Source organism: Gossypium raimondii, chromosome 11, assembly GCF_025698545.1.
Source record: "Gossypium raimondii isolate GPD5lz chromosome 11, ASM2569854v1, whole genome shotgun sequence".
Taxonomy (NCBI): Eukaryota; Viridiplantae; Streptophyta; class Magnoliopsida; order Malvales; family Malvaceae; genus Gossypium; species Gossypium raimondii.
In genome coordinates this window covers 6,605,270-6,617,805 of record NC_068575.1, presented here as the reverse complement: position 1 = coordinate 6,617,805, position 12,536 = coordinate 6,605,270, and the positions used below count along the sequence as shown (strand labels likewise).

The following is a 12,536-nucleotide window of genomic DNA, read 5'->3' as shown; positions in this document are numbered from 1 at the left end:
ACTAAAGCAAGGATCCATGAACTGAAATTCTGGAGATCAATAGTGAAAGAAACCTCAAGGCTACACCCACCTGTTCCTTTGAACATCAGACAAAATATTGAGAATTGTGTGTAGGGGTGAGCAAAATTCGATTCGATTCGAAAAATTCGATAAAAAATTTAAATTTTGAATTAAATAGTTCGAGTTATTTGAGTTAATCAAGTTATTTGAATTAACTCTTATAAAAAAATTAAGTTTTTCGATTTAACTCGAATATAAATTACACAATTCGAGTTACCGAAAATACGAATAAGAAAAGAAAAAACTACGTGTTTTGATAAATGTTTATTTTTTAAAAAAGTTAAAATTTAAAATAATTAAGTTAAAAGGCAAAACTACGTTGTTTTGATAAATGTTTACTCATTAAGTTAAAAGGCAAAATCATTATATTGTTCATATAGTTAAATAATCTTGTAATTTATCTACTAGTTAAATAACCAGTCCATCTAAACGCAACATTAAGTATAAATAATAGAATTCGTTAACTCGACTCGATTTGACTCGAAATTTTTTGACTCGATTCGATTCGAAAAAAATTTCAAATTGAGTTTGGTTGCTAAAATAGGATTTGTCAACTCGACTAATTTAAATTTTTTTTACTCGATTAGACTCGACTTGATCAAATACTCACCCTTAACTGTGTGATCAATGGCTATGGCATCCCTTCAAAGTCCAATGTTCTCATTTAATGCATGGCCATATAAAGGGATCCTTCTTGTTGGGGAAAAGGTGAAGTGTTTTGGCTGAGAGCAGCTCTATTGGAGGTTTTAATGGAGGAAAGCTTGAGTACATGCATATGTATATACCATTTGGTGGTGGGGAAGCCAAAAAAATTGTTAGAAGGAAGAATGATTTGGTCTTATTCTCGTACCTTATTCTTTTTCATCCAACTAATATGGTTCTGTAGAGGTCTTTGTACTATAGCATGGAATGCATTTTTAGTTTCTACAAGTAAAATATTCTCTTACGTTAGAAATACATGCAAAATGATCATTTCTATAACAATTGAAGGGAAAAAAACAGTTAGTTTTATGAGGTGGAATTAATTAAATGATGTGGTATTCATGTAAGATATGACTGAGTTGTTCACTTTTATCTTTTGTACCTTAATTCTGACTATTACATTTATCCTGTCCTTTTTCTTTTTATTTTGAATGTAACAAACTTAAAGTGTTTACATCAAACTATTAAAAATAAAAGAAGCCATTTGCTTTATCTAAACCTAAGTATTGTAAAATCTCCTTAGGAATCTCCTAAAAAATTTGGACACCTTCCTTATTATCAGAAATCAATTTGGCAATCCCATCGGCAACTTGATTATTCTTCCTGGGAGCATACTTGAGAAACCACAATCTTCCATATTTTAATATATGTTTGGTTCTTCTAACCAAGGCTGAATTTGCATCCGTTGATTGCCCATCTTCAATGACTTTAATCATTTCCATGCTATCCGTATGAATCAACACTCTCTCATATCTTCGTTTGTTTAAAATAGTTAACCCATCCAAAATACACATCCCTTAAGTAATGGTTATAACCAAGAATCTAATCCCCAACCTAATTTCACAACACTCCCCCGACCAATGCATATTCCCCGATTTCATATCTTATTCATCGATTAAATACATACAGCTACAATCGAGTAAATGAATATGCCACCTCATATATTGAACTTATGTTGTATCATTTAATTGAGTTAATCTCATAAAATTAAAAACTTTTTATCAACTATTACCAAAAATATGATCTTGTTAATTTATCTACCTACAAGGATCTTTATGTTTATTTTTAAAAGTATAAAAACTAAATGCATTCTTCATTATGGTACAGGGACCGATATAGTATTTTTACCAATAATTCCCTAATGGAAAATTGGAAATTTGCTTGGTTGTATATTAATAAAATCAAAAAAAAAGAAGTCATTTGTGAATCCAAGGCTTGGTTCAGAATCGAATCTCAACATTGTATCTCCATATTTTTATTTTTATTTCTTTGTCCCCCGATTTATTTGCATTTTAGCATTTGCAGGGACTTCCATTTTTCAAATAATTGTTGGAAACTGAAAATTGGATCAATTAAACTACTAATATATCCTTCTTTCGTTGATCCCAAAGCAAAGATGCTTTTCAACCAAGGTTGACTGCGCTAAATGTTTTTAAGTTTTAAAATATTATAGTTGAGTCCTTAAAATATTAGTATTACATCAATTACGTCCTTATGCCAATTTAGCTTATCAGCATGGGTTGCAAGGGCAACATTAGAGGAGGACAAGCAGGGCCATGGTCCCTCCAAAGTGAAAAATTGCTCTTTTATTTCCTTTAAAAATAATAAAATTTTAAATTAATTTAATTGTAAAATTTTATGACCCTTCTAAAATTTAAAATTGAATTGTTTATAGTTTAATTTCTCAAGATATTGTAAAATTTTATGTTTATATAGTGATAAATTTACATTTTAGCTCTCTCAACAATTTATAATTCAAACCCAGCCCTCCCTCAGGAAAGTATTTCTAGCTTCGTCATTGCTTGGTCAAATTATAAACATATGTTTAACATCATCTTTGGTATGACGTGTTTTAAAAAAAAAAGCCCTCTAAAATTTTAATGTTATTTTTTAAAATACATCAAATATGGACCGATATTGATGGTTAAACCGGCGAAAAGACCTAACTAATATAATACTAGTATTTTGAAGATTAGGTTAAAACATTTTTGAAATGTAGGACCAATTTAAAATCTCAAGATAAATTGGGGGATAGTTTAGTGAATTGAACAATTTCAACTATTCCAAGTTTGCTTTGGTGGTTGGAGCCGGCAGTCCGCAGTAGCATCTTTGGTTTCATCAACTGCAAAATTTGTTGACAAGGAGATTTTATTTAACAGCTAGTCATAGTTTTGCTTGGCAGCGTGGAAAATAGGAAACTACAACTTGATATTTTCTGAGTCCAAGTTTTAATTATTAACGTTTATAGTTTTTTTTGTTAATATAATTTTTTAATTAAATTTAGCTCTTAATCTTTTAAAAAGAGTTAAATTTAATTATTAATTTTTTTAAAAAGAGTTAAATTAAATTTTTTAATAAAAATATGAATTAAAAAATTAAAATTTTAAATACAGCAACTCCTGTAGCAGTCAAAGTGCATTTCATGCTTCTTCTTTTTTAATTTTTATGAAAATTTTATAATTTTTTTGAGTTGAGATTTTCTTTTGAATTTTTTTCATAATTTTAAATTATTTGTTGACGTGGTATATAAGATAACTATTGTCATGTCAGATTGTTCACGTGGATTGACACGCGGGTTGTCGTGTCAATTTCATTAAAAAATTAATGTTTTAGTCAACATAATTTTAAAAAAAAGTAATTTAACTCTTTTTAAACGTTTAATGCTCAAATTTAGTTAAAATAAAAAGAAGTAAGAGTTGAATTGACAGAAAATACAAACATTGAGGGCTAAATTCGTTATTGTACCTTTTTAAAAAAAACAAATTTTTATTCAGGGTCAATAGAAATGAGAGTTTAGAACTATTAATGGGTTGGTTAGGGTCAAGCCTCCACTAGGTTCCAGATTTTTTTATTTTACTGTTGGCAAATTTATAAAATATTTTATATTAATATTTATATATTTTTTATTTAAATTAAATGTCAAATCAGGTTAGCTTGAGATATAAAAATCTTCATCTAAGTCCGAATCTAGTCATGTCAGGCCTATCGGATCAGGTGAGCTTCCCAGCCCATAAATAGGTCTAATGAAAGTTAATTAAGCTTCGTTCTCTCCAAATTTTTGACATTTTTTTTTAAAACTTAGTGTTTAATTAAATTGACATGTTCATTTTAAAATTTATACCTTCATATATATATATATATATTTTTTTTTTTCATGATAAAATGCCATGAAAGGCAAGTAATCTTTTAAGATTATTACATAAATCCCATACGTTAAAATTAATAAATTATGTCATTAATTATATATTAATCCATATAAAAGAAAGGTCCTTTGGATTTTCCTTGGTTCACACGTGAATTAAGATTTTCCTTGGTTCACACGTGAATTAACTTCCTCTTTTCTTTTTCTTTTTGCAGTATATAGTAAAATCGTCAATTTTAATACAAGATTTTAATCACGTTAATAATTGAATTTAAAATTTTAAAATTTAAAAATAGAGGATTAAATTTCTAAAATAAAAGTATAAAGATTAAATTACAAATATACAAATAGTGCAAAAACTTAACTATATTTTAATATTTACTTTATAATTTAATTAAAAATAATTAAGAATTAACCGAACATGAACCAGGATAAAATATGTATAAGTTAGTATTAAGGGTTTTACTTAGATAATACAAAAAAAATGATATTGTGACATGTTATAGATTATTTACGAGAATGATATGTTTTCTACAATAAAATTAGGTGTTTGTCAACTTGTCGATGGCATCACCTATAAAATATAATATTTTAATAAAATAAATAAAATAATAAATTAAAAGCAATACTTTAATCTAAAAAGGGTGACGCCAGATACCCATTTTTCTTATTGACTTTTACCCTTTTTTTTTTTTAATTTGGGATGGTTGTGGTATTATTTTGAATTTCATACCTCTATTTTATAGAAATTAGAAATAAATCCATTTATTTTAATTTATTATAATTTAATCTTTGTAGGTTTTCAAATTTGATTAACTTTTAAATTCGAAAACTTACAAAGGCCAAATTATGGTAAATTAAAATAATAGTTAAAATCGAAAACTTAGATTAAATTATGATAAGTTAAAAGAAATGGACTAACTTCTAATTTTCATAAAATAAAGATATAAAATTTAAAATTATACCACAATCACCTTAAATTAAAAAAATGTAAAAAAATAGGAAGAGTAGTGCGGCCTGATACTTTGGGTCACCCTTTTTTAGATTAAAATATTATTTTTTAGATATATTTTTATTAAAATATTGTTTTTTATAAGTAATAGGATATTATTCTCCTAAATAATTTATAACTCTTTTCTTTTTAGACATTGTCCGTGAGATCCTATATTTTCACATGTACAGATCTGAATTTTGAAGAATAGATTGAGAGTATGGACAATTCAACCTACAAGAACAAAAAATCCACCAATTTGAATTTTACAAAAGATGGATAGATGGTGACCCAGACATTGGGACCACTAGGGGAAGATAATGGAAAATTTCTTTATTCATGTGTTTACTCCCTGGAAGACAAGTTTCTGACTACAGAATCCCCAAAGTTTGCATTGCATGGTGTGCTGAGTTGCTGACGACCATGTTTTTGGCCTTCTCTCTTCTTTGATCACCCTCCACCAAATGGCATATAATGTGAATGTGACTCAGCTGCATAAACCATCGTTGAAAAATGTTCAATTCAGTCCTCAAACTATGACTTGCATTTCAAATTCATCTCCAAAGTCCAAACTATAAACACTTGAATCTACGTCTTAGAAAAAGTAATTCTCTTAAAATTTATTGATTTTCTTTTTAAAAACACATTAAATGTAAGCTATTCAATCTATAGTTACATAGGTTTTTACAATTTGATAACTACACAGGCAAAAGAATCTTATTGTGATAATCTGAGAACCCAGTAACTATTTGAGGTATGTGGATCAATTTAAAATTTTAGCAATAATTTAGGAATATTAGTTGAAATTAAGTCCTTCGTTCTGTCCGTAGTTCCTGATAATTAGTATTTTGTTATTTGTGGAAAACTGACAATAAAGTTAAAAACAGACTTTGATAATTGATGCTCTATTTTATATTTTCAGAGTCAAAAATCACGTCTTTCCCCGAAGGCCACTCCAGTCTCCAACTTCCTTCTTTACGTCTTTTTCTGAGGTTCAGTGCCTTTCCCTTCTGCTCTCTCCGCTTCCAATCTTGCTCTCCACGCATTTCTCTTCTCCAAGTATTTTTCTTGGTCTTTCTTTTTTAGTCTCATTTGTATATAAACACAAAGCCAGAAGCCTTCAAACACTTGAAACCAATCAAAACTTGTATCCAAACACACAAAACCCAAGTTTTTTCTTCAGCCAAAGCTCCAAAAAAGATGGAACTTTTTGCTTCACAATCATCTTTACTTATGAGTTCAGCTACTAGTTTTGATTTTCTACTAAAACCCATTTTTCTTCATGGGTTTTCTGCTTCATTACACTTAATTCTGTTGCTTTTATTGTTAATCTTGTGGATGGTGAGCAGGATTAAAAAAGTTAGTAGGGAAGGTTCAAAGGAACGACAGATTTTATGGTATAAGCAAACATTAGCTTGTTGTTTTGTTGTTTCAGTTTCCAATGTTGTCTTGTGTTTGTTAAGTTATTTTTATTGGTATACAAATGGTTGGTCTGAGGATAAGTTGGTGAGTCTTATTGATTATGCATTGAAAGCACTTGCTTGGGGTGCATGTGCAACATGTGTTTGCTTGCAATGTCAATTCTCCAATCCTGGTGAACAAAAGAGGTTCCCTGTTGTGTTGAGAATTTGGTGGGGTTTTTACTTTTCAATTTCATGTTATTGTCTTGTTATAGACATTGTTCTCTTCAAAAAACATGTTTCTTTCCCAACCCAGTATTTAGTATCTGATGTCTTGTCTGTTGTTACTGGTTTGTTTCTATGTATTGTTGGGTTCTTTGTAAGAAATGAGGGTGAAGATACCCTCCTTGAGGAACCCCTTCTAAATGGAGATTCTAGTGTTAGTAATGGTGTAGAGTTGAGTAAGGAAAAAGGGGGTGATACTGTAACCCCATATTCAAATGCTGGTATTTTCAGCATTCTTACATTTTCTTGGATGGGGCCTCTCATTGCTGCTGGCAATAAGAAACCATTAGACCTTGAGGATGTTCCTCAGCTAGATAGCCATGATAGTGTTATTGGGGCTTTTCCAAAATTTAAAAACAGGCTTGAATCAGCTGATAGTGAGGGGAATGGTGTTACCTCACTTAAGCTGGTGAAGGTACTGTTCTTTTCAGCTTGGAAAGATATTCTTTGGACAGCTTTGTTTGCATTTACGTACACGGTGGCTTCATATGTTGGCCCATTCCTCATCGACACTTTCGTTCAGTATCTGAATGGGCAAAGGGAATTTAAGGCTGAGGGCTATCTTCTAGTTGCTGCTTTCTTTGTTGCCAAGCTAGTGGAGTGCTTGTCTCAGAGGCGCTGGTTCTTTAAGTTGCAACAAGTTGGACTTAGGCAGAGGGCTGTATTGGTAGCAGTGATATATAACAAGGGGTTAACCCTTTCGTGCCAGTCGAAGCGCAGCCATACCAGTGGGGAGATCATCAATTTCATGACTGTTGATGCAGAAAGGGTGGGTGACTTTAGTTGGTACATGCATGATCCATGGATGGTAGTTTTGCAAGTTGCTTTGGCCTTGTTGATCTTGTATAAGACCCTAGGGCTTGCATCCATTGCCGCTTTCGTTGCTACTGTACTTGTTATGTTGGCGAATATTCCTTTGGGGAAAATGCTGGAGAAGTTTCAGGATAAGTTAATGGAATCAAAAGATACAAGGATGAAGGCAACATCTGAAATTTTGAGGAATATGAGGATTCTTAAACTGCAGGGGTGGGAAATGAAGTTCCTCTCCAGGATTGTCGGGCTCAGGAGCGTCGAGGAAGGATGGTTAAAACGATTCGTTTATACAAATGCCATGACTGCTTTCGTTTTCTGGGTTGCACCATCCTTTGTGTCTGTTGCCACTTTTGGTGCTTGTATGTTCTTAGGAGTCCCACTTGAGTCAGGGAAGATCCTATCTGCACTCGCAACATTCAGGATTCTTCAGGAGCCAATCTACAACCTTCCTGACACAATCTCAATGATGGTTCAAACAAAGGTGTCACTTGATCGAATTGCTGCCTTCCTCCGGCTTGATGACTTGCAGCCTGATGCTATAGAGAAGCTACCCAGTGGTAGTTCCAATACAGCGATCGAGATTGCTGATGGGAACTTCTCTTGGGATACGTCATCCCCTACTGCAACACTAAAAGATATAAACTTGAAAGTTTCCCATGGCATGAGTGTTGCTGTTTGCGGTACGGTCGGCTCTGGCAAGTCAAGTTTACTTTCCTGTCTTTTGGGAGAGTTACCAAAGATATCAGGAACGCTTAAGTTGTGTGGTACAACAGCCTATGTTGCCCAGTCACCTTGGATACAAAGTGGCAAGATTGTAGACAACATATTGTTCGGTAAGGAAATGGACAGAGACAAGTATGACAAAGTGCTTGAAGCTTGTACCCTCAAGAAGGATCTTGAAATTCTCTCTTTCGGTGATCAGACGGTTATAGGCGAGAGGGGAATCAATCTGAGTGGTGGACAAAAGCAAAGAATACAGATTGCTCGTGCTTTATACCAAGATGCCGATATCTATCTGTTTGATGATCCTTTCAGCGCAGTGGATGCTCATACCGGATCTCATTTATTTAAGGTAATGTCTTCTTAATGATCACATGGCATGCATTTTAAGAGTCGCTATAGTTAATTTAGTTGAAATAGTTATGTATGAGCTCTGAGTATCTTGTTTACTCTTTTGAATGGTAGGAGGTTTTACTAAACAATTTGAGATCAAAAACAGTGATTTATGTCACTCATCAAGTTGAGTTTTTACCAGCTGCTGATTTAATTTTGGTAAGCTATTATTTACTTTATTTTCAGTGATTTTCATCATATGTCTAAGATTCAAGAAATAATTTACTAACTGGATGCAACTTGTATTTACATATTTGTTAGGTGATGAAAGATGGGAGGATTGTTCAAGCTGGAAAGTATAATGATATTCTCAATTCAGGTACTGATTTTATGGAACTTGTGGGTGCACATAAGAAAGCTTTGTCGGCCCTTGATACTGTTGAAGCAAGTTCGGTTTCTGAACAAACTACCAGCGAAGGAGAAAGTGATATAGGTACTAGTAATGGGAAAGTGCAGAAACAAGAAAACCAAGATAAGCAGAGCTTTAAAGTAGATGATGTCGGACCAAAAGGACAGCTTGTTCAAGAAGAAGAACGAGAGAAAGGACAAGTCGGGCTTTCGGTCTACTGGAAGTACATCACAACAGCATATGGAGGAGCTCTTGTGCCTTTAATACTGCTTGCTCAGATTCTCTTTCAGATTTTTCAAATAGGCAGCAACTATTGGATGGCTTGGGGATCACCGGTGTCGGCAGACATAAAGCCTCCTGTTGGGAGCTTGACACTAATCATGGTCTATTTGGCTTTGGCCATTGCAAGTGCCATTTGTGTCTTTGCCAGATCCATTGTTGTTCGTATAGCTGGATATAAAACAGCCACTCTTCTCTTTAAAAAGATGCATCTTTGCATTTTCCGAGCTCCTATGTCTTTCTTCGATTCTACACCGAGTGGAAGAATCCTCAACAGAGTAAGCATCTAATGTTTTTCCTGTATGGATACGAAAGATTCAATTTATCTTCATGTTTGTTGGCATTTTTCCCCTTGTTTTTGAAGTATTGTAAATTTTTTTGCTGCCTCTTATAGGCTTCTACAGATCAAAGTGCAGTAGATATGAACATCCCGTATCAAGTTGCCTCATTTGCTTTCTCAGTTATCCAGCTACTTGGAATCATTGCAGTCATGTCTCAAGTTGCTTGGCAGATCTTTGTCATTTTTATTCCAGTGATTGCTACCTGCATTTGGTATCAGGTAACTCTTGCTGAATTGTGGCTAAGCAATGCATGAAATCATGAACTTCTTACAATGCAGCAACATATCTAAAATCTCAAATTTTCTACTTTGTAAAACTCATTTAATCATTGCCTTATTGCTGAACAAAGGAATGCTCATAAACTTGTAATCTCGCAGCAATATTACATATCTTCTGCACGAGAACTTTCGCGGCTGGTTGGAGTATGCAAAGCTCCAGTAATACAGAATTTTGCTGAAACAATTTTAGGAGCAACAACTATAAGGAGCTTTGATCAAGAGAAAAGGTTCCAAGACACAAACATGGTGCTGACTGACTCGTATTCTCGTCCAAAATTCCATGTTGCCGGTGCAATGGAATGGCTGTGCTTCCGCCTGGACTTACTGTCTTCTGTTACTTTTGCCTTCTCTTTATTCTTTTTAATCTCTATACCGGAAGGAATTATCGATCCTGGTAAGTAAATGCAGATTCATATTGGCAGCTTTATTGACTACTAGATAACAAATGTTCTGGGAGAATGACTGTATGCATTTTTCTTTTGTTTAGCTATTGCCGGGTTAGCTGTGACGTATGGACTCAATCTAAATATGTTGCAAGCTTGGGTGGTGTGGAATCTTTGCAATATGGAGAATAAAATTATATCTGTTGAGAGAATACTTCAGTACTGTAGTATTCCTAGTGAGCCTGCCCTTGTGGTGGAAACGAATCGCCCAGACCATTGTTGGCCGTACCACGGAGAAGTTCATATTCGTGATTTGCAGGTAAGGGCAGTGTTGTGGTGTTCTATGATTTTTTTTCTAATGGATTGGCCGTATTAAATAAACAATGATGGTCTCGATGTAGGTACGATATGCCCCGCACATGCCACTCGTGTTGCGAGGTCTGACCTGCACATTTCCTGGAGGGTTGAAAACCGGTATCGTAGGGAGAACAGGCAGTGGTAAATCAACTCTCATACAAACACTTTTCCGGATCGTTGAACCTGCAGCAGGGCAGATCATAATCGATGGTGTAAACATCTCATCGATCGGGTTGCATGATTTGCGTTCACGACTCAGCATCATCCCTCAAGAGCCTACCATGTTTGAAGGGACTATACGAAGCAACCTGGACCCTCTTGAAGAATACACAGATGAACAGATTTGGGAGGTAGGTTCATTTTAGTTAAACACTGTCTGTTATGATCGGCAATTGAAGTCTAACATCAATCAATATTGTGTTTTAAAGGCATTGGATAAATGCCAACTTGGGGATGGAGTTCGAAACAAGGCCGGCCGGCTCGATTCTTCAGGTTCGATCCTTCTATCTTATAACACACATGAGTTTGTCTTCTTTTGCATAAATTGTACTTAGTTTGATTATTGTTGTGCAGTTAGTGAGAATGGAGAGAATTGGAGCATGGGGCAAAGGCAGTTGGTGTGCCTTGGCCGTGTTCTATTGAAGAAAAGTAAGATCTTAGTGCTCGACGAAGCTACCGCATCGGTGGATACAGCCACCGATAACCTAATACAGACGACGTTAAGGGAGCACTTCTCTGATTGTACGGTCATAACAATCGCTCACCGAATAACTTCGGTTCTTGATAGCGACATGGTTCTGCTTCTAAGTCATGGTTAGTAGTACAGTATGCTCTGCTCATTAAGATGGATTCTTGGAAGTTCATTTCATTTGAATGGAAAAAAAAAACATTTGTTTTTGCAGGAGTAATAGAAGAATATGATAGTCCATCAAGTTTGCTGGAAAACAAGTCTTCATCATTTGCACAGCTTGTAGCAGAGTACACTGTGAGATCAAATTCTGGCTTTTGATATAAACTGGATTGAATTAGACGATGATGAAAATTTACTAGTGTTAATAATTAGTAATGTTTTTAACTTGTAATTGTGGATGTTTTTCATGTTTTGTGCCATTTTCTTTGGCTCCCAACGATTTTTCCCTTTTTTTGTGGTCCAATTGTTATGTTTTATGTTGCTAAAACTTTTCGTATGTGTTCCATACTTGTATTATACACATGTATATAAACATAAGGGGAGATAATAGAAAATTTTGTTAGGATGGTCAAAATTAAATTGTAATTTTTACGATAGTAAAAATGTAATTTCGTTATTTTAATAGTCTATATTTTTATAATTCTTTAAAAATTAAATAAAATTTTTATATATTTTTAAAGGCCTAAAGTATAATTTTATCTTTTCTAATTTAAAATTTTAAAAATTTTAAAACAGCTTGAGGGGCCGAGGCCCTTGCCCTGCTCTAATTTTGCCCCTAATGAAATATAAATTTTAAGGAGAAACTTAGAAAAATTTAACATATTTGCATCCAAATCTGAATAAATTGGGAATGTCTAACTTTAAGTTCAATAAACTGCTAATAAACTTTTCCAACCTTCTTAGTCCAAGGGTAAAAGAGTCTTATACATTAGAAAAATAGTAAAATGACAATTTTTATAATAATTGACAAAAAATTGTTAAATTTTATGAGATGAATTTATTTAAATGATTTGACATTAAATTAAAATATAACATGGTATTTTAAATGGCATAACCGTTCACTCAACTTATTATAGCTTAAATTTTTTAAACAATTGAATTTTACCCGATCCTTCATATCCTATTCACGTCTTAGATGCAATAGTTCCAAGTTTTTTAAACTATAATAGATTGAGTGAAAGTGCCGTGTTATGTTTTAAACTAATACCTCATATATTGAAAGGAAGTTAAATCCTTTCCGAGAAGTTTTCTAAGTGTCATTCATTCCGACCCCTCAATAGGTCTTAATTATCCTTAAATCTAGTTAGGGTTTTGTCTCTAGACTCTATAAAGAGCTCAAGTTGAAGATAAGG

The 12,536-nt window shown here is 33.3% G+C and overlaps 1 protein-coding gene across 1 annotated transcript; it reads left to right on the top strand.

The window, feature by feature from the left end:
- The first annotated feature begins 5,827 nt into the window (after positions 1-5,827).
- On the top strand, positions 5,828-11,671 carry LOC105761166 (ABC transporter C family member 3). Its single transcript, XM_052624266.1, has 10 exons — positions 5,828-8,465; positions 8,579-8,665; positions 8,768-9,412; positions 9,529-9,693; positions 9,853-10,147; positions 10,241-10,455; positions 10,538-10,843; positions 10,922-10,985; positions 11,067-11,306; positions 11,396-11,671. The coding sequence occupies exons 1-10, from the start codon at positions 6,096-6,098 to the stop codon at positions 11,500-11,502; spliced, it is 4,494 nt and encodes a 1,497-aa protein (XP_052480226.1). The 5' UTR covers positions 5,828-6,095; the 3' UTR covers positions 11,503-11,671.
- The last annotated feature ends 865 nt before the right edge of the window (positions 11,672-12,536 follow it).

What these genes read in the sequence shown, in the direction of transcription:
- LOC105761166 (XM_052624266.1), top strand. Translation starts at nt 6,096, where the DNA reads ATGGAACTTTTTGCTTCACAATCATCTTTACTTATGAGTTCAGCTACT. An exon ending in CAGCTGCTGATTTAATTTTG is followed by an intron (nt 8,666 to 8,767) that starts GTAAGCTATTAT and finishes CATATTTGTTAG; the next exon opens with GTGATGAAAGATGGGAGGAT. An exon ending in GGTTCTGCTTCTAAGTCATG is followed by an intron (nt 11,307 to 11,395) that starts GTTAGTAGTACA and finishes TTGTTTTTGCAG; the next exon opens with GAGTAATAGAAGAATATGAT.